This window comes from Tenrec ecaudatus, chromosome 6 (assembly GCF_050624435.1).
Source record: "Tenrec ecaudatus isolate mTenEca1 chromosome 6, mTenEca1.hap1, whole genome shotgun sequence".
Taxonomy (NCBI): Eukaryota; Metazoa; Chordata; class Mammalia; order Afrosoricida; family Tenrecidae; genus Tenrec; species Tenrec ecaudatus.
The window spans coordinates 135280217-135300290 of NC_134535.1; the positions used below are offsets into that span (position 1 = coordinate 135280217).

A 20074-nucleotide genomic window follows, 5' to 3' on the forward strand; every position below is an offset into this window, starting at 1 on the left:
CCTCCCCGCTAGCCCAGGGAGTGATCCGTGAGGGGGGGTGATCCGTGGGGATCCTCGCCTGCGACCGGCGGTGCGCTGGGCGCAGGGCGCGCTCCTAGCGATGGCCACCTCCCCCACCCCCATGCCGCCGCTCCCGCCCCGGGGCCGGGGCCTAGGAGGGCGTGGGCCTGCAGGGGGGCGACGGGGCGCCCCACCTGCGCTCAGCTCACGAAGGGAGCAGGGGCGCGGGAGAGCGGGGTGCCAGGGCCGCGAACTCACTCACTCACGAGGCCTCCCTGGAGCGCCAGAAGACAGCCCAGTAACGCAGCAAGCCGCCGCTCCGCCGACTTCCTCTCCCGCCGGGCTCCCGCTCGGTGAGTCCCCTGGCCGGCCCGCCACTGCGCCCCGCCGCTGCGGCCCCGCCCCGCCCAGGCCCCGCCCCGCCGCCGTGGCCCCGCCCCGCGCCCTCGGGTGGAAGACTCACGCGCTGCCCCGGCAGGCCGGTCCTTTCCCACGGGCGAGGACCCCCGGTGGGGTTCTGGGTAGAGGCGAACGCCTCCTCTTTCTCCCGCAGAGAGGCTGGTGGGTTTGAACCGCTGGTTTTGTGGTTGGCAGCCCAACGCCTATCCACTGGGCCAGCCCTCAAAGTCATCGGGGAAATCCCAAGGAACCTGTAGGACTCCGCTGCTATGCTGGGTCCCAAAGCCGAGTGCCCTGCTTGAGGCCAGAGCTGCGGGAGGATCTGAGGACAGTCCAGTAAGAATGACATCGGCTTTTAAAAAAAACTCTCTCTCTCTCTCTCTCTCTCTCTCTTCCCTCTCTCTCAAAACAAAGAGCCACCGAGAAGGGTGGCTACCTATCCAGCAATGCAGGGGTAATTCCAAATGTTTTTGGACACTTTTGGAGCTGCAAAATTTCCCCAGTTGGGATGGGAATGGCATCTTGGGTGTGGCACTTCTCAGTCCTCACACAACCAAAAAGGATGGAAATTTTGAGTAAAACACTCGGATAAAAGATAGTCTGACCAAAGGCCACACCACGGCCCCGGAAGGACCAAGGGTGGTTCAGCCCCAAGGAGAGACGCTTCGGACAATAGCCATGAAGCAAACAGGGAAGTAGGTTCCTGGAAATGAAGAGGAAGTAAGTAGGATCAAGGAAACTTAACCAAACCTAGGAATAGAAACTGAAATCTTTTAAAAAGATGCGGGAGGGGAAGGAGGTGTAGATAACCAAACACCCTCAAAGGAAATATTAAACCCACCATGATTTTTTTCATTCCGATTCTTGTAATTCCCAGTTTTCTTAAATGACTGGCCATTGAAAGACTATGACAATAATTAATAAAAGTTCCGTTTGTTAAGTCTGGGCAGCATTATCAATCATTTGAGGCCACCCAGGGCCATGCTGGGGAAAAGTGCTAGGGAGCTACTTGGAAAACCCAGCTGTTGAAACTCCTGTGGTGCAAACGAGTCCAAGTTGCCTCTCGGAGCGAACTGGCCCACTGGGCTTCCCAGATGAGCCTTGATGGAAGCTGCTGGCCACGTCTTGCATCTGTGGGTTCAAACACGAGCCTACTGGTTGACAGGTGAGCATTCAAGCCCCATGCTGCCACAGTCAGATCCCACTTAATTACCTTTACAAAGACACACTCACAGGTGGGGTCTTAGGACAGAATGATATCTTGTGAGGGGACACACCTTCAACACCTTACCAGGTGATCTTCTAATGCTGCCTCCAGCTAGCCCTGTCACAAGCCAGGACAGGGCTTCCTTGAGCAACATGCAAACCTTTCCCTCTTCTGGCTGGAGCCCCGCAAGACTCTCCCCGCAGACGCGCCCTTCCTTTCAAGTTCTGGAAGCTTTATGGACATGGAATGAACATATGGTACAATTCCATGGCTTAAATAAATTAAAGGAAGTTGTGCACTCACCACCACAATCTATTTTGGACCATTCCACAGGCTCTTTATTAGGGGAGCTGCGTTGAGCCCAGGCCCCCCCCCAGAACAAACCAGACTCGGCCCAGGCTCGCAAGAAAACAGCTAGGCGCTAGCCACAGCGAACTCGCCTGCCCCCCCCCGCCCCCCCGACCCTGGCAGGAAGTCACCACACTCCAAACAAAGGGAAGAGACAGGGTCAGCTCTGTGCGAAGTCTCTGTGTACTCTTCCATGTCCAAGGCTGGGCTTGGAGGATGGGGGTTCTTATGCAAGACCAGCACAGGGATGGACAAACAACGGCCCGCTTCAGGGCAGAAAGGTCTGCTGAGGAGTTTGGGGAGGTTCCAAAGAGACGATTTTCTTGGAGGACACAGGATGATCCTGCGAATGCATGTTGAAGAAATGCGAACACTCCAGGAATCGGTGTCCATGAGAAAAAACCCAGGAACGCTGTGCTCAGGAATTTTTCCCATCGCAACAATGCACCTGCTCACCCTTCGGGCACAGAATGTCGCCGGGTGAGGCCATCTATAGAGGCAATAGCGAGAGTCATCGTTTCTTGGGGTGATGGAAGGGGAGGTTTGGGGGATACAGGGAGGTAATGAGGACAAGAGAGAAGAAAATATTCCGAACTGATTGTAGGGAGGATTGAACAACTCTTTCAGGACGTTTAACGATGAATCGGAATCAACTCGATGGCGGTGGAATCGAATTAATACGTGACTTACGTGTCAATAAAACTGTTTAATAAAAAAGAATTTCATTGGGAAACTTGACCCCGCCACCACCCTGCAGCCCTGATCTGGCCCCTCCAAGCTGCTTCACCCCCTCCCCAACCCAAAGCGCATTGAAAAGGAAGGTGATTGGCTCCGCTCTTGGAGCCAGGCCTGGGCAAGGGCCTCAGGCACCGGCACCGCTTCTACAGAGAGGGGGGCGGGGGGAGAAGAGTAGGTAGCAAGAAGCAGCCCCCGCCCCCCAAAAACAACCCAAGAAGCAGAGCAAGGAGGGAATGAAGGCGCCAAGATTTTCAGGCAGAAGCCAAAAGAAAAGCCAGAGAAACTTGAAAAGTGAAGGCCGCTGGCCACAGGTGACACAATGAAGGCTGGCAAAATATAAAGGCTCTTTGTGAGGCCACGGTGACTGTTTCAACATCGGGTTCCCTGCTTTACCATCTGTGACCACCTACAAAACCAAGACCCCTTGCCGTCGAGCCAACCAGAGGCCCTGCGAGGGCAGGCTAGAACTGGGGGGGGGGGGCGGGGGGGGCAGTCTCAGAGCCTGGAGTAGCAAGCCGGCCTCTCCCAAGCAGCAGCTGGTGGCTTCCCTGTGGGTTGCAGCCCAACGTAAGCACCCCTGCACCGCCAGGGCGCCCGCACTTAGAAGGAAGCTTGTCTTGCAGTGGGTTGCACATGTAAGAATAAACATTGGAGGGCGGGGGGAGGAAGAGCCCTTGGAGATTGTGAAACTGCTGATTACATCTGAGGGCACAGCTCTCTTGGGGAAGGGTTAGGGAAGGGAGACACTGCCTGAGCAGGGCACCCATTCCAAAGTTTAGGCACAGCGTCACCGCGGAGTCAGGGTTCCCTAAGCAGTGACTGTTGTGCTCACCCTGAGGGGTGGGGTGGCTGGTGGGGCTCAGGAACCAGACAGTGGGAGGCGGTCCAGGGGTCTCTAAAGGGGTGTGAATGGGAAGAAAGGGGCCCTCCCTCCCTGGCTTCTCTTTAATGGTCCAGCTCCACAGGGGCTCTCGTCCACACCCCTTTCCTTCCCTTCCTGGGTCTCAGCAGAACCCGCTTCAAACACGCCTGCAGGCTTCTCACCATCGGTCCACTCAAGTGTCCACCACAGGGCCACTCTTTAGAGAATTCACTTTTTCTCCACGTGGCTCTCTTTGCTCAGCAAGGCGGGAGCCCAGCGTTGCCTCTGGGGTTCTTAAAGGAACTCTGGCGCTCCCAGGACAATGGAGGGGACTGGGATGAAAGGGCACTGTCTCCTCGGCTTTATTGGCTGAGGATGACTTTTGAGAGCTGGTCTCCCAGTGCTGTATGAATGTTTACAAGGGGGCTTCCAAAAGTGTGTGCGGAAATGGAATTAAAAGACTTTTAGTGACATGTTTACGGATAGTGACCTTTTTTGGTCTGTTTGGTTGCTTGCTTTTTATCTCCAATTAAAGATGACTGATAGAGTATGTCATGAGTTTTACGTTCAGCAATTCATACATATTTTAGCTCAACTCAACCATGGCCGTCTTTTCAATGTACCTGCCCTTCTCCTACCTCCTGTTTCCTACTTCCAGCCCTCCTCCTTTCCTGAGCCTTTGAGCGTTGTCCTTGGGTAAATGCTATCCCTTTTCCTGGAAATGCTTGATTATTCTCATGGGGTGAATGTAGTTCTAGACCCAGAGGGTGACTAAGGCCCACAATCTTGGCAGTCCCACCGATCGCTATGTGACCAGCAAGCCTGGCCTCTTTTATGATTTTGAGTTCTTGGCCACATTTTCCTCCCACTCGATCCACAACCTTTTCAGAGCAGCTGGCTGTGATCGCCGGGCACCATCTAGTTCTCTGGTCTCAGGGCTGGACACTGATGCTCGTTTGTGTTTCACGGGCTCTTTGAAGGCCCTTGTTGTTAAGTGCCTGTCACCTGAATCTGGATATTTTTTCCTTCTTCTTCTTTAGAGTGTTTTTAACTTCTGGCTGTTGGGCATATCCACAGCAAATCATGCACCAGTCCCACAGTTTCTCCACGTACAGCGGAGAAGCGTGGCCCATGCCTCAAATTGTACCACGCTCCTTTGCTCACTCACTAATAAGCACGTGGCCCTTAAGCTTCGCAGCTCAGACTGCAAGTTGCTGTCGTCAACTTGCTACTGTGTATGTGGTTCTTCACAGAGCATGATCCTCAAGGCAGACCTGTTTAAAAAATGAGTTAAGTTAAACTATTGTTTGGTTTTAAGATGACTTCACAGACTATTTTTGGTTTGAAAATTAAAGACCATCTCAGGCTAATCGTTTCAGGGGCTCAGCCAGCTTCCATGGCGCCAGGAAGTTCACAAGACTGTGAAATTCTGTTATGCCTGTCCCCACTTTTGGTCAGGATTCTTCTGTGGGATATTTGACCAGAATGGTAAGTACCCGCAGCCCGGCACCACCCAGTTTGAGTCTAGTCGGCCACTTCTTCATCCCGTCTTTATGGCCATCTTGTCCCTGAAGGAGGTAGACCTGCTGAGGCCTCCGATTTCCCCTTGGAGACCAGCCCGGGGGGGCGGGGGTTAGGGGCTCTGGATGGCAGATCTACCACCTGCAGGCGCCCTTCCTTGCATCTCCAGATTGGCCAGCCTCTGAGTCAGTTTCCACAAGCCCACGGGCTGCTGCCTTCCTTGTTTGCGATGCTAACCAACATTAACAATCTTCAGATTTACCCGAAAACGCCCCAGCTGACCCCTGAATGTGCACCCTTGAGTGCATACCCCAGAACTGCTCACTGAAGGACGAGTTGGAGCTGACGGGGGTGTGGACCTCAGTGCCTCTGAGACCAGCAACCAGATAGCACTGACCAACAGAGGCGGGGGCTCCATTCTTGAGACTGCCTAAGTGGCCTCCTGAGACCCAAACTGACCATGTCCCCAGAAGTCCTCCTCTGACCCTCAGACTCAGCGGCTCTTCCCTGGGATCACAAGGAGGTGCAGGCAGGCTGCTTACCACTCCAGGGGCATTAGCAGCCACCTGGAAAACCAGGAGTGGGTTAACACTCACTGGCTTGGGGGTGCCACTGTCTGGCGAAGCTGAGTGGTTGAAGTGCGCTGGGAGCAACAGAAACGAGTCCAGGCGGGGAGGGATGGTTTTCCTGGCCCTGCACCAGAGAGGAAATGCTTCCTGCCCGGGGTGTGTGGGCAGGTGGGCCAGCTTCTCCATGTCCAAGGTGGTTCCTGAAAAGAGCAAGCTCTGGGTTTTAAGGATACGTGGCTGAGGAGTCCAGAGGGGAAAGAAAGCAAGTTCTGAGTAACGAGTCAGCTGAAGCCGCAGGCGGATCCCCTCTACCCACGGGCCAGGGTCTGGAACAGCCTTACCATCCAACATCAGTCATGGTCATCCTGACTATGCTAGGTCAGACTGGATCCTTGGTCAGTTGGCCTCCCTCTAGACCACGGGTTCTCAACCTTCCTAATGCCAAGACCCTTCCATACAGTTCCTCAGGCTGTGGTGACCCCCAATCATAAAATCATTTTCATTGCTATTCATCACTGTCATTTTGCTACTGTTATGAATTGGGCGACCCCTGTGAAAAGGTCTTTTGGCCCCCCAAAGTGGTTGAGACCCACAAGTTGAGAACCACTGCTCTAGACCCAACCTGAACTTGTCCCAGGTGCAAGGACCTCTTGCTTGCTTCCTGATAAAAATTTCTTCCCTGGCTTTTAAAATATTGATGGCAGTCCTTTTTTCTTCTCCTTGGTGGTATTTTTATCTTAATATTTCCCAGTTTGTGAAGCACAGAAGGAGTGGATACGTAGAGATAATAACAGATGCAGGGTTGTAAGGGACAAGGGGGGGGGCGATATGGGAAGGGTGGGGGGATTTGGGGAGTAAACAGTGAAGGGGGGCAGGGAGGGAGCACTAGAACTGAAGGTGATCACACAGCTTATTTTAAAGGCGATTCAATCGTGGGGGAAAAGAAATGTTCCACAGTTGATGTGAGAATGGTCGCACAATTCTTGATATGATCAAACTAGGTGTGTGGATTAAGTGCCAATACAACTGTTCAAAAACCCCAAAAGATGAAGAGGCCCCTCTCTCTTCTTCAGCTAAAACCCTGGGCAACACTCAGACCAGGGGTTACAAACAAAAGAAAGATGACACCGGAAGGAAGAAAATCCCCAAGGGCACATCTGTTCTGGTTGGACAGTCACACTGACATCGAAGCTTTCTTGCCCCAGGCTGAAATGGAGCTGAAAGGCCCACATCGTGTGGGGAGTGGAGCGGGCCTGGACACCAGGCTGCTTCCAAGCTCCCGGCCCCTGCTGGCTCTCCCTCTCACAGGCCTGGTCCACATCAAAGGCCTCAGGGCAGGAGGGGGAGGGCTGGTTTGTTTTCTGAAGAAGAAAGAAACTCCTGCTGGAAGATAAGGAAAGATGGTGAGATCTAGGACCCCAGGGACAGAAGGGACTAGACCTGCAAACACGGATATCACTGCAGGAAACCCCCTGTGCAGTCCCTAACCTCAGCCCTAACGGCCATGTGTGTGTTGGGAAACAGGTGTTGTCTGGGGACCTCAGTTGTAATTCAGTACCGGCAGCTATGACTCAGCACCAGCTCAGTGGATAAGGAATCTGCCTGGAATTCCCCATATTTTGTTAAGCCCTTTCCTGCTGAACCCATTCCATCTGGAGTGTGGTCTGTAAGGCTCTGTGTAAATTTGGCTCTTCCAGGAATTTGGTAATGACCCAGTACCCCCTATGATGAAATCTAACATAATTACCTCTGTAATTTGATCTACTATGAGCAACCAATGGCTTGAAAGAAGTTCCTTCAGGGGTGTGACCTGCTTCCAATCTAAATAAACACTGTGGGAAAGCTTGCCTGCCTTCCGCTGGGTCTGGATCCTGCATCTGGCTCGTCCTCTGAATCCCAGTTCTTTGGACTTGAGCCAGTGGTCTGCCAATCCCGAGAGTTGTCACCAACGGGCCATTTCAGCAGGTAACCTTGGATTCGCTCATCTCTGCAGCCAGAAGTTGACTGGTCTCGGGTTTACTAGTCCTGTGGGTCCTCAAGTCAAGAGATGGCTCCAGGCTGACTTAAAAAAAACCAAAACACATTTTATTAGGGACTCATACAACTCTTCTCACAATCCATACATACACCAATTGCGTACGGCACATTTGTACATTCGTTGCCCTCATCATTCTCAAAACATTTGCTGTCCACTTAAGCCCTTGGCATAAGATCCTCATTTTCCCCCTCCCTCATGTACCCTTGATAACTTATAAATTGTTATTCTGTCATATCTCACACTGTCCGACATCTCTCTTCACCCACTTTTCTGTTGTCCGTTCCCCAGGGAGGAGGTTATATGTAGATCCTTGTAATCGGTTCCCCCTCTCTACCCCACCCTCCCAGTATCTCTACTCTCACCACTGGTCCTGAAGGGATCATCTGCCCTGGGTTCCCTGTGTTTCCAGTTCCTATCTGTACCAGTGTGCATCCTCTGGTCTAGCCAGATTTATAAGGTAGAATGGGGATCATGCTAGTGGGTGGGGAGGGAGCATTTAGAAACTATAGGAAAGTTGTGTGTTTTATTATTGCTACACTGCACCCAGACTGGCTCGTCTCCTGCCCACTCCAGCCTGACATTTGACCCATGGACTTGGAACTTGCCTGTCTCTACAACTGTGTAAACCATTTCTTTGATATAAACCTCTCTAGACACATAAGCTTTACTAGTTTTGTTTCTATAGAAAATCTAGCCCAAGACAGGAAGTCAAGAACCAACTGTTGGTAGTGAGTGTCCCCTCCAAAAACAGAATCAAGGCAGAGTGATCTTGAGAGACCCAATGGGACAAAAAGGTCCCGCTGCCCTGGTGGCATGGTGGCTATTCGGGGGGCTGCTAACAGCAAGGTGTGCAGTTCAAAACCACCAGCCCCTAAAGGGTTACAGTTCTTAGAAATGCACAGGGCCACTGTCCTCTGCCCTGTAAATTATGAGATGGCTGTTAGATGGAGTCTGATTATGGCTCAGAATGGTCCCCAGGGGAAGGCGACGCCCAGGCATGGGGACTGGTGCCGCCAAGAACTGGGCCTTTCAGCATCTGCCCCCCAGTGCTGGTCTGTGTCATGGCACCCCATACCATTTGTCACCTTGACTCTGCCCTTTCAGAAGTCAGCTGTTGGGATGTGGCTGAATCCCAGGCAAGGGAAGGGAGTGAGGGGCTTGGGGTGGGGGTCTGGCTGTGACTAATTTCCTGTGGCAGAGAGCCAGTGTGGCTACATGTGGTTCCTGTGTGTGTTTGTGTGTGTGTGTTTGTGTGTGAGAGAGAGAGAGAGAGAGAATGTCACCTTCCTGTTTCATGAATGAGAATACCAGTCTGGTGAGTCATGCCCCAGGTCAACCAATAGGTCTGGGTACCCTGGGGCTAGAGCAGACTGTAGGTCCTCAGGGACCCGTGGCTCTAGTGAAGCCTTCCTGTGCAGAGTAGCAGAAGGCAGCGGGAAGGGGCCGTGGTGGTGGTGGTGGTGGTGGCTGTTGGCATGGAAGAAATGACTGAGCCGAACGGAAAATCGAGGGGACCTGCAAGAAAGCAGCCCACAGCTGCTTCCGCCCCCTGAGGGCCTTGCCTGGCTCAGGGCTGTGCCGCTGGCTTGGGCAGTCCTGTGCTGCAGTCTTGATTGAGAAAGAGTCCAAGGAGCCCTGGCTTTCATGGACACACCCCATCGCCCCGACAGTGTGGGTTTGCGTGCTGCAGGAGGAAATGACCCTCTCTCACACAGAAGGAAAAAACCAAACCAATCGACCACTGACATTGTTTTGCCTGTCGGCCATGTTGGGAATGCAAATGGACAGAGGGGTGAGCGTGCACCCCACCACACCAAAGAAAGAACAGCTCCTGTCCACGGTGAAAGGCCTTGCTCGCCATCAGCTCTGAGCACCCATCTCTGCCCTGACCTGCAATTCACACGAACCCACCTCCCGGTTCAGCCGCTGCAAAGTCACTGAGACGTGGTCTTCCCCCGCTCCACTTGGGCCAGGGTTTCAGAACACTCCCTTCTTCCAAAGACAGGTCTCCTCCTGCAGGCTGGGCTCCCGGCCCCTTTTGAGGGTCATTCTGGAGAGATGCCCATCCCTCAGGAGCTCAGGTCCTGCCAGTTCCAGGCCCTGTCCCTCGAGCTGAGACACCTGTCAGTGAACCATAGGCTTCTACCATGCAGGGACCTGCACATGAGGCTTGGTTGCTCCCAGCAAGGCAGATTCCGATCCAGTGATGGGCCAGCCTGGTTTTCAACAGGGTGAGCGCAGAAATATGGGCCACAGCCACACCCTGCCCCCCATGCCAGGTTCTTTTGCAATGATAAGAGCAATTTGTTGAAAGCTTAAAAGATTAATCATTGAGACTAGAAGTGTTATTCAGACCCGAGAGTTAGCGCCAAGTGCGACTCTATTTAAAAAGAGCATTAAACATTTTTTAAAAATTGAGGGTAAATGAAACACAGCTAGGGAGAGGGAGCTGCTGGCAGTCAGGTGTTTTCTCGTCCCTGAGGGGAGAGGCCAGTTGGAGGTCCGAGAGCCACAAAGCCTCGGGAATTGAGGGTGTCTGCTCTGTGTGGAAATTAGTGTGTGTGTGTGTGTGTGTGTGTGTGTGTGTGTGGTGTGTGGGTGTAAGCCTTTGTCCTGTTGGCTTTTGCTCAGCACTCAGTGTTCTGGATTTGGAATGAGTCCCTTTTCCTGGATAAGCCCCCTCCTGAGGAGGACAAGGACCCATGGCATGTCCCCAGGGGCTGCTCGTGGGAGCGGTGGGGGGTGGGGGGAGCTGGCCGAGTAGGTACAGGTGGCTGGTAGCTGCTGGTGGGGGCAGTCTGAGTGCCCTGGGAACGGCCTGTCACAGTGACCTGCATCTAGTAAGTTCAGGAGATTTAGGCCAGCATTGGAAACACACAGCTCTGTGAACTCAGATTTTGAAATGCCTGAGCAGTGGGGATCTAGCCCCTTGAGGGGGTGGAGTGCCCCCCTCAGTCATCGGGGGCTTGTGATCCCAGCAGATGAACAGTCCTGAACCCCCGGATCCAGACTCAAGAATCTCAAACCCTCCGATGCCTTCCCCCTCCCAGCTAATCCTGTGTGTCGGCTGCCACCTCCACGTTAAACAGGGACTGAGGGACTGCAGTGGGTTAAAAAGGAGTCCTGGTGGCATAGTGGTCACTCCCAGGGGAGAAAGCCTGAGCTTTCAGTCTCAGAAACTCACAGGGGGCTAGTCCACCCCATCCTATAGAGTCACTATGAGTCGACACCCACTCTGTGGCAGTGAGTGTTTTGTTTTGCTCTTTGAGAATGAGTTAAATACAGTGGCCAAGGTGACCTGCGAAGCCCGTGGAGTCCTGCCTGACTGCTAACTATGCTCCCCGACATTCTCCTTGGGAGCCGACACCAGACATTCTCCTTGGGAGCCGACACCAGAAGCTTCGCCCGCAGCCAGCGGGGCAGCTCCACAACTCTAGGCGGAACGATGCCGCACCGGCCTGCTTCGAAGACCATTCAGTAGAACATGCAGGCTGAGAGCCTCCTCCGGGGCCTGTCCAACCTGGTGACTGGGCCATCTTCTCGGCTGGCTCCCCCCGGGGTTCACGGGGCTGCAGACCCAGCCGTCCCTCGGGTCACAATGAGTGTGAAAGGAGTGAGTGTGTGCGTGTAAGAGAGGCAGTGTGACACATGATGCTATCTACCTTCTCATGTTCCAGGTGGCTAGTCAGGCTGCTGATGGCATGGGCAGCCGTTCAAACCCACCGGCCGCCCCTTGGGAGAAATATGAGGCCCTCGGCCCCATAGAGAGTTAGTCTCGGAAACGTTAGGTAGCAGTTCTACCCTGGCTTACAGGTCCCTGGGGGTCAGAATCGACTCGATGGCAGGGGCTGAGAGACCTGGGGACAGGCTTCCCTGGCAGGGACAGCTGAAGCTGCTAGTGCTGGGTTTCCCCAGTAAGGCCGGGCTGCGCAGAGACCTCTGGAGAGGGGGGCTCGTGGAGCGAGGCTGCCAGGGAAGTACACCTGGTAAAGTTTGGACGTGACAGGACGCCTGTGATCGCCCGTGCTGGTCTACCGAGCCAGGCTAGCCAGCTTATTAGGTGAAATAAACAGCACATTCTGCACCCTTACCATTTTTGACGCTGGTCCCTTAGAAGGGGCTGCAAGGGCTCTGGGTTCCGAGTGAGCAGACGTGGCTGTCCCTTGGCTGGGTGCATTCGGTGGCTCTTACACGGGCTCCAGCCTCCCTTCTGGTCATCTGCCTAGAAAAACACCCCCATTTCTGGTCGTCTGGGGTTGCTGTCAAGGGCAGCCAAACCCGGCCCCTCCCCTCTGGAGCAAGGGCACCGTCCGTCCTTCCAGCATCCTTCAGCTGGTTCTTTGCTCCTCTCCTCTTCCTGCTACCCACGATGCCATTTCTAGGGGCTTGGGTGGCCTAGTGCTGGACACACACCGAGCTGCTAAAAGGCCAGCGGTTGGAACCTATCGTCTCTCCCTGGAAGAGCCATGCGGCTGTTTCTGTGAAGCCAGTGTCTCGGAAGCCCGCAGGGGCTGCTCTACTTGGTCCTAGGGTTGCTGAGTTGGAATTGACTTGATGGCAGTGAGTCTGGGTTGGGTTTTTGGAAGATGTCATTTATCTTGGGGGGAGGCCAGGGCTTCCTCTGGGCCAACTGGCAACATTTCTTCTTGGCAACCAGGTTTCCATGGCAATGACCTCGAGGCTGGGGCAGGCCCATGTGCTCATTTATTGCTGCCCTTTGCCCTTTGCTGCCCCTTCGTTTTCCAAGGGGAGGGTGAGGAAGCCAGGTGTCTCTTGTGTGTCGACATTCCCCGGAGGGGGCTCATCAGGGAGAGAGCTGGCCCGGACTACCCTTTCAGTTTCTATTTGCTGGGTGAGCCCGGCGGACACGAAAACATCTAGATGCTTCAGACCCAATGATTACTGACTCACTAGACAGCTGGGTGACCAGAGGGTGGCTCTGACTTGGAGAATCTCTACTGTAAAGAATTATTTTTAAGAGATAACTCAAGACATTTGAATGATTGAATTGTGCAGTGCATGAATTATGTCAATAAGAGTTAAAAAAAAAAAAGCAACTAGGGTTTGGGTTAGAGAAGTTTCTTCCCATCAGGGCTGCTGCAGACATTTTCCCCATATGACCTCGGGTTGGAGTTGGGACCAAGGTCAGCTTCCCCCCAGGGTCTAAAGGTTATTTACACAGGGCTCAGAGCTGAGATCCAAGTGCGTTAGGACCAGATGCCCTCTCCTGGTCCTGAACGGTCCCGCGGTGTGCGGTGTGCGAAGTGCGCGCGTGAGTGGCTGACCCGGCAGATGGGGCTCAGAGTGGTGTTCTTACGGTGTTCCCATTCAGAAGGCTTTGTTTCACAGTGGTCATGCATGGCGAGGTATGAGCAACTAGGGAACGCTTTGCCACGTTCCTTACACGTGGAAGGCTTCTCTCCCCGGTGAGTTTGGCTATGTTGGGTGAGGGAGGAGGAAGACCCAGTCTTTCCCACATTCCTGGGATACATAAGGCTTGTCGAGCTATCGGATGCTCAGTGTGAAACTAGGGGTGAAGGACCATCGTGGGGCTTGGAAAATTCTTGCCATTCTTCCCTACCATCTCGCATATGTGCCGAAAGGGATAAAAATCTATAGAAGCGTTTCCCACACTTGTTACCTTCATAGCTTCTCTGACCAGTGCCTGTTCCCACAGGATGCCCAGGGCTTGCTGTCCAACGGAGGTCCTTCCCACATGCCTTTGGAATATGGGATTTCGGTCTTTAGGAGTGCTGCCAGCAGTGGCTTGGTTAGAGTGACAACTTCTCCACACTGATCCCAGCTACAGGCATTGCATCCTGGGTGAGATCCGACATGGCGAGGGTATGATGGGCGGTCCAGGAAGATTGCCCCACACGCACGGCACCGAAATGGATTTCCTTCTGGAAGACCGCTTTGTATCGCAGTGAGAACCTGGCGGGAGATTTCCCCATACTGATTGTCTTCATGATTTACCCAGAGTTTCTCCAACGCCTCCCCTGGTGGGCATCACTGCCACCCAATATGGAGCCTTTGGCTACTAGAGAGGGCCAGGGTCATCCTTGAAGAACCGCATCGTTAGTTCACTGTGTAAGTTTTCCCCACTGTTCCCGCTGTGAGAGACGACAAGTGTCAAGTTTCTCAGCGTTTCCATCATCACATCACTGTAGTTTCTTCTGAGGAAGATCCAGCAATTCCCACTCCTCCTGGGTAAGCACCACGCCACATCCGCAGTCAGCTGTGACTGTCGCTCCGTTTTCTTGCTGTACTCGCTGAAGGTCGACTGAAACGCGGTTGTCCAGCCCAAGAAGCCAGGTCAGGAAGAGGAGCTGGAGTGGACAGGGCATGGGAGCCGTTCGGGAGATGAATTGCACCTGGTTCACACCCCTCAGAGATGGGAGATCCTTCCTCAGGTCACGGATGTGCAAGATGGTGGCGCGAGATCCCCAGCTGACTGGACCAGGCTGGGTGTCTGGCACAGCCCTGGAGAGCCTAGGCCTGCTGCTGCTTGGGGCAGCAGCATAGTTGATTCTGACGCATCGTGAAGCGTGTACCAGAGCCAGTGCCCTCCTTGCATTTCCTCTTACGTTGGACCTCCCAGCTGCACCGCCTATGAATCCATCTTACCCAGACTCTTCCTCTTGTCTCTGACCAGCTACTCACTGTTGGAAACATGACTCCTGGATGGCCACAACCTCAGCAGCCAGGTCCTCGCAGAGAGGGGGAGGAGACCCTATTTATTTCTGACCAAGCCCTTTAAATACTTCGAGTGCTGTTCTTAAAACCACCCGCACACGCCTACAGGAGCCCAGCTGGCACAGTGGTTATACATTGGGCAGTTACCCACAAGGTCAGCAGTTTGAAACCGCCAGCCCACCCTCGGGAGGACAGGGCTTTCTACTGCCGTAGTCAGTCTCGGAAACTCACAGGGGCAGTTCTACCCTGTCCTGTAGGGTCACTGAGTTGGCACTGACTTGATGGCAGTAGGCACACACCCATACACAGCCCACAAGGATAACTTGCTGGGCCTCCGGCTCCTAGAGTGGGCAGGGCTGTGGGGTGTAGGTTGCACCCTGGCCCACAGCCTTGACCAGTAAAATTGACCTTAAGAAATATACTGTGTTTTATGGTGCATCAAAATGCGTTTTGTGGGTCACGTCGTGTCTCCCCCCTCCTCCATGGCCCCACTGAAGTTCGTCTGACAGTGCCGGTCAGTTTTACCTTTATGGTTCCGATGAGTGGAGGATGGCTTCTGGGACCAAAGGCCGAAACATCACAGCAGGTAGATGTCCTACTAGGAGTCTCCACTAAGAAAACCCCAAGGAAGTGGAGCTGGTGGGTGGGTGGTAACAACACTGCTGGGGACCCTGCCCCACCCCCACTTATTTGGGCTCACTCAAAGCAAGGCTGGCACTCTATGCAGATGTGTGAGTGTATGTACGGACACTCCCCCCAGCCCCCTAGAAGACGTAGCTCTTGGGAAGAAAACTTGCCGGGGGACGGTGCATTCATTTTCGGAGTTAGGAAGTATTTCATGCACCAGTGACCGAGTTCTATGGTCAATCGCAAACCAGTGGCTACAAAGGGGCACGGGTCAAAAACAAGTGTCCTACTTGGCACCTGAGGCTACAACACGCTCAGGTGGAGCTTGGCAGCAGGCAGGGGCAGACAAGGGCCCTGATGGCCCATCACCTGCCATCAGTAACTTGTGGACTGCTTCTTTGTTCAGGGGCCAGGAAGGAGCCACGGGAAACTTGGCAGCTCGCCCGACGAAGCTTGACTGGCCACAGTGCTTCTGGGGTGGCGAGGCTAGGGAAAAGGCCACACACACACACTGATGTCCACCCCAGTCCAATTTTATTGGAAGACTGGGAGATGAAGATGGAATCTACAACCATACCTCCCACCCCGCCTGTTTTTTTTTTTTTTTAAGAAAAAGTAAAAACGGAGACTGCCTTGTCAGAAATCAGGAAGTGCAGAAGCCAGAGCCTGCGATGATGTCTGCTTAGCAGCGTGTCTCCTGGGGTTTCACAGGTGGCGGCCGCTTTGGAAGGTGACGGACAGGCAGGACGGTTGCTCCTCTGTCGTTGGTGTTCAGTGGAGGCACAGTATGGTTCCCGTGGAAATGCCCAGGTGCGCATGGACCCCGGGCCGACCCTGCCCTTGGGAGGCTCCAGGGCTGCCTTGGTTCCCTCCAGAGAGGCCCTCCCACCAGGAGCCGGCTCCAGCTCCCCGTTGGCCAGCTGGTCTGGGCCTGGTGGGGAGCCTCCCATGGGCTAGCCACATGCTGACTCAATAGCTGGCGGACAGCAGCCCCCCAATGGTTTCCCTCAGAGGGTGAGCGCTACACAGTCTGGTTCCAGCTGGTCGTGGGAAGTGAGCGGAGTTTGGTTTAAGGAACGAACTAAAAGTTGGACGCTGGCCCCCATGACAGGCCTTGTCCAGGGGAGGTTGCAGTCACCTTGGCAAGACAGGGCTGGATCTGCTTGTCTGTGCGATGCCAAAGGCAATCCCCCATCTCCTCCAACACGCGCACCGCTGCCTGGTCTTACTTTAGGCTAGGATGGAGGAGGGACACTGACCAGTCTGATTACTAGGTCTCACCCAAGTTCGGTCAATCCAGATAGGGCCTTACCCACACGCTTTCAGAAATGCTTCGTGGGTGGCAAGCGGAGGAGGCACCGGAATGCAGAAGTGGGCTCTGCAGAGCTGGGGTTCCCACAGGGAGGCAAATGCCACACCTCTGCCTTTTGGCTTGGCCCCCACCGCGGCTGAAGCGTGTTCTCGGCAGGTGAGCGGCCCGAGGTCCACGTCTGGCGGGCCTGGTGTGGGACGGAGGAGGAGGGGGCTGGGCACGATGAACAGGAGGTGGGCAGAAAAGCCGGAGCGGCCCCCAGGTGGGCAACTCGAGGGAGGAGTTTAATAAATAGGGGCACAGGTTGCACGGACGCTCAGTCTTGGATCAGCCCCCCTAATCCCCCCAGGACGGAACAGGGACACGCCCCTTGCTCCTACAGCCCGGGGCCAGGTGACCAGTGTCTCTAGTAAAGATATATAAATGAATCTGCTTCTCTTCAAGTATTAAAAAAAATAAGTTAATTGATAAAAAGGGTCCGAAGCGGCTGAGGACGTGGCCAGGCCATCGGCTTCATTTCAAGGTGCGAACACAGGAAAAACCGCCAAAGAAAGAGGAACCCCTGGCCAACGTGGCGGGACGCACTGCCCGGGCGGGGGTGTCTGAAAACGCAGGGCCCGAGCCGCCCCCACCCAAAGTCAGAATTTTCCAGTGTCGACAAGGTGTGAATGAAAAGCACAACGCAGCAGGACGCAGGCGTCGGGCCACCCCCAGCGATGCCGGGCGCGCCGCTCCGGGTCCAGTGGCAGTTCCGCATGGGCATCAAGCCGCTCCTTCCCTCCCCTCACTGCGTACTGAACCTGGGCCCGGCCGGCCCTCTGCTCCCCCTTCAAGGCTGGGGCGTCGCCCTGGCGGGCAGGGCCAGCTCCCTCAGGACAGGGCTGCTTCCCTTTCTTTGGTGGTGTTTCAGGGAGGAGGAGGAAGACGGCTGCGTCTTCTTCCCGGGACCTGCGTGGCGGTGGTCTGCCTGGGTCCAGCGCCCGCTCCCCGGCCCCTCCGGTTGAAGACTGATGGGACCCTCCCCGCACGAGGCTGAGTGGCCCTGGCGTGTTGTATCCACCGAGGGTTCCCCCCTCGCTTCTCCAGAGGCACGTGGACACCGAGCGCAAACTCCGGGAAGCCCGGGCTTCTCTGGTGCTGGACTCCCGGGCAGCCAGGGCCGGGTGCATGGAGCCGGCAGACGGAGCAGCCTCCGGGTCACGGCGCTCAGGACCAGTTCAGGCTGAAGCCCTTGGACAGCATGACGGCCTCCAGGTCCTTGTCCTCCTCCTTCTCCCGGAGCCGCTGCTCCTCCAGCAGGGCCACCAGGGAGTCCCTCTGCTCCACCACCTCCAGCATCTCATTCAGGATCTTCTTCTCCTCCGACAGCTCGCCCTCTGTCTTCAGGTGATCTGTGGGGAGCGGAGGCGCTGACACTCGGGCTGGAGGGCCAGGGAGGCGCCACCCACGCCCAGCGCCCTCTTCCCACGTACCTTCCACCGCCATCCGCTCCCGCAGTTCCTGCTGCAATCGGCTCTGCCGGTCTTCCAGCTCCAGCTCTCGGGCACTGAGGGGTTGGGGGCGGGGGGATAACAAGGGGCGGTGACTTGCAGCCCAAGCCCTCTCACCCCACCAAACCAGTCAGGGCCAACACCCCTGTGTGGCAGGCAGCCCGCCTTACAAGATCATCAGCTCCGACTCGTAGCGCACCATGGCGTTTTTCTCCTGTACCAACTTGAACCACTCCTGCATCAGCTTGGGGTCGTCCTTCTTGCCCATGCCTGCCGAGAGAGGAGTGGTCAGGCCCGGCCGCCGTCCCCCCGGCCGCCAGGAACCACCACACTGGACAAATGTGCAAAGAGAGCCGAGCAAGATGCTGCCGGAACACCCCCACGCCAGGCCCAGAGTTTGCCTACAGCACATGGGCACAGGGGCACAAACGACTGGCCCCAGGCACTGCGCCTACCCCCAGGGTCTCTGTGAGGCCTGCTCTTCCCCACCTGCCCCTCCCTAAGTGGCCTGGTCAGTGGTGGCCGCCCACTCCTCACCACCTGGTGTGTCCCCCTCAGGCTTCCTGCCCCCTTGTTCAATCGTTCCTTTCAGCAAGTCTCTGATTGCTTTGCCTGGCTTGAGGATTTCCCCCTCCCCATTCTCTATTTATGGAGCACGGCCTACTTTCTAGGCATCCTGTGAGGAAGCGGTCTAATCAATGCCGTAAATGGAATGTCTCAGAGGCCTTTTGTCCAGCAGCATCTGAAGTGACACTCGTGTTGATCAAGAGTTTGGTTTCCCCGAGCTACGGCCCTGCCTCTGTGGTCACTAATGCTCACGCTCCCTCACTAGGAGGGTCCCCCTTCCTCCACTTGTGCCTGCCTCAGCCTCCTGCCCAATATGGTCCTGGCGGGGCCTGCATGATGTGCATGGCATGTGCCTGCCGGGGGAGGGGGGCCCTGTAAGCTTCCCACCAAAGGCAGGGAAGCACCCCAGACCGGGCGCCCTGCTCTAATCCACCCCAACCACACTTTCCGGAGCTGGTGTGGAGCAGGCACACCATGGTGCCCCTGCCCGCCGCCACCTCCCTTGGCAGCGTCCTGACTGCAGTGAGAGGCTGGATGGAAGGAAGGACTTTGTGGTGCATGGAGCCATCGAGGAGGGAACAAACTCTTCTTCTTGAAGCACCAGCCTGCATGACACCAGTGTGGCCCTGCTCGAGGCAACAGCCAGCCGGCTCCAAGGGTGACAAGTTTCTGGGTTACAAACCCTTTCTGAAAGGATCTACATCAAGTTTCAAGGTGCTGACGAACCTAGGTCCATCCACGGGCCACAGGTCAGGTGGCTGTGGACTAAGAAGTCTTCCAGCCCTTCTCATTTGATGCCACGTAACTGGAGGCTCCATCTCGGTAAAGGCTGAGTGCAGAAACGCCTGCAAGCGTGTCTCTCTCTCTCTGGCGTCTCCTCCTGTCATCAGGCTAACTACATTCCCCCCCCCCCCGGCTCTTTTCTCTTTGCGTGCTGTTCAAAGGCACGCCTCCTTCTGCAGTGCTGGGTGCTGCACACGATGCCCAAGCCACCCTCTGGAGAGGCAGAGCTGCCTGCCAGTCACACAAGCAGAGGTTGGTATCTGTGTCCCGCCCCCTGGCACCTGCACCTCTGCTGCCCCAGGGGAGCCCTGCTTGGATGGATAGGCGCCCCTCCTGGCCTGCAGCGCCTGCCTGCGCCTGGGGAGCGCACACCATTGCCAGCTCTCCTCGCCCCACCCAATGGAGTGGCCCCGGCTTAGTTCCATGCAGTCCTTTCGGAGCGTCTCTGCACAGTGTGCCCACGTGCCCAGGTGAGATGGGAGTCCTGACTGAGGCATGCAAGCTGTCCAGTGCCCTGGGAGGGCTCCCCCGCCTCCCCGTGGGGCAAGGCAAGAAACCCCACCAGGAGACATCCGGACGCCACTCAGGAGCTATGGTGGAGACTGTTCACAGCCGATGAGCAGGGGCATGGAGGGGAGAGGCGATGTGAGAGAGCGCCATGGCGAGCAGAGGAAGGTTGGCAAGGGTTAGTCATGACCACACGCCCCCCCCCCACTCCCCACATGCCTTTTCTGTGACGGTCTCAGTACCACCACAGACTTCAAACCCGACAAACCGAAAACGCAAAACCAAAACAAACACACGCAGCACACACTCGGCAAGACACGGGGAGAGAAGTTTGCCTGTTGGTCGGGGTTGTTGTGTCTAAGAACTCGGGGCGCTCGTGTAGACCAGTCTTCCTAAGGACAGTATTCCTC

General features: G+C 55.5%; 2 protein-coding genes across 18 annotated transcripts in view; both read right to left on the bottom strand.

Moving 5' to 3' along the window:
- The window catches only part of BID (BH3 interacting domain death agonist), a 37197-nt gene extending 36658 nt beyond the window's left edge, over positions 1-539 (bottom strand). Inside the window, exon 1 of one of the 4 annotated variants that reach the window (XM_075552274.1) lies at positions 464-539. The gene's annotated coding sequence lies outside the window, so the exon portion shown is untranslated. Of the gene's footprint in view, positions 1-258; positions 366-463 lie in introns of those variants that run through there. The other 3 variants (XM_075552272.1, XM_075552271.1, XM_075552270.1) reach the window with 3 other exon arrangements.
- Positions 540-15067: 14528 nt separating this feature from the next.
- The window catches only part of MICAL3 (microtubule associated monooxygenase, calponin and LIM domain containing 3), a 204998-nt gene continuing 199991 nt past the window's right edge, over positions 15068-20074 (bottom strand). For 3 of the 14 annotated variants that reach the window (XM_075552275.1, XM_075552289.1, XM_075552276.1), the window contains 3 exons: positions 17978-18077; positions 17790-17863; positions 15069-17708 (listed from right to left, as the gene is read on the bottom strand). In XM_075552275.1, coding sequence (XP_075408390.1) covers positions 17524-17708; positions 17790-17863; positions 17978-18077 — 359 coding nt within the window. In that variant the 3' untranslated portion in view covers positions 15069-17523. Of the gene's footprint in view, positions 17709-17789; positions 17864-17977; positions 18078-20074 lie in introns of all 14 variants that reach the window. The other 11 variants (XM_075552282.1, XM_075552281.1, XM_075552278.1 and 8 more) reach the window with 7 other exon arrangements.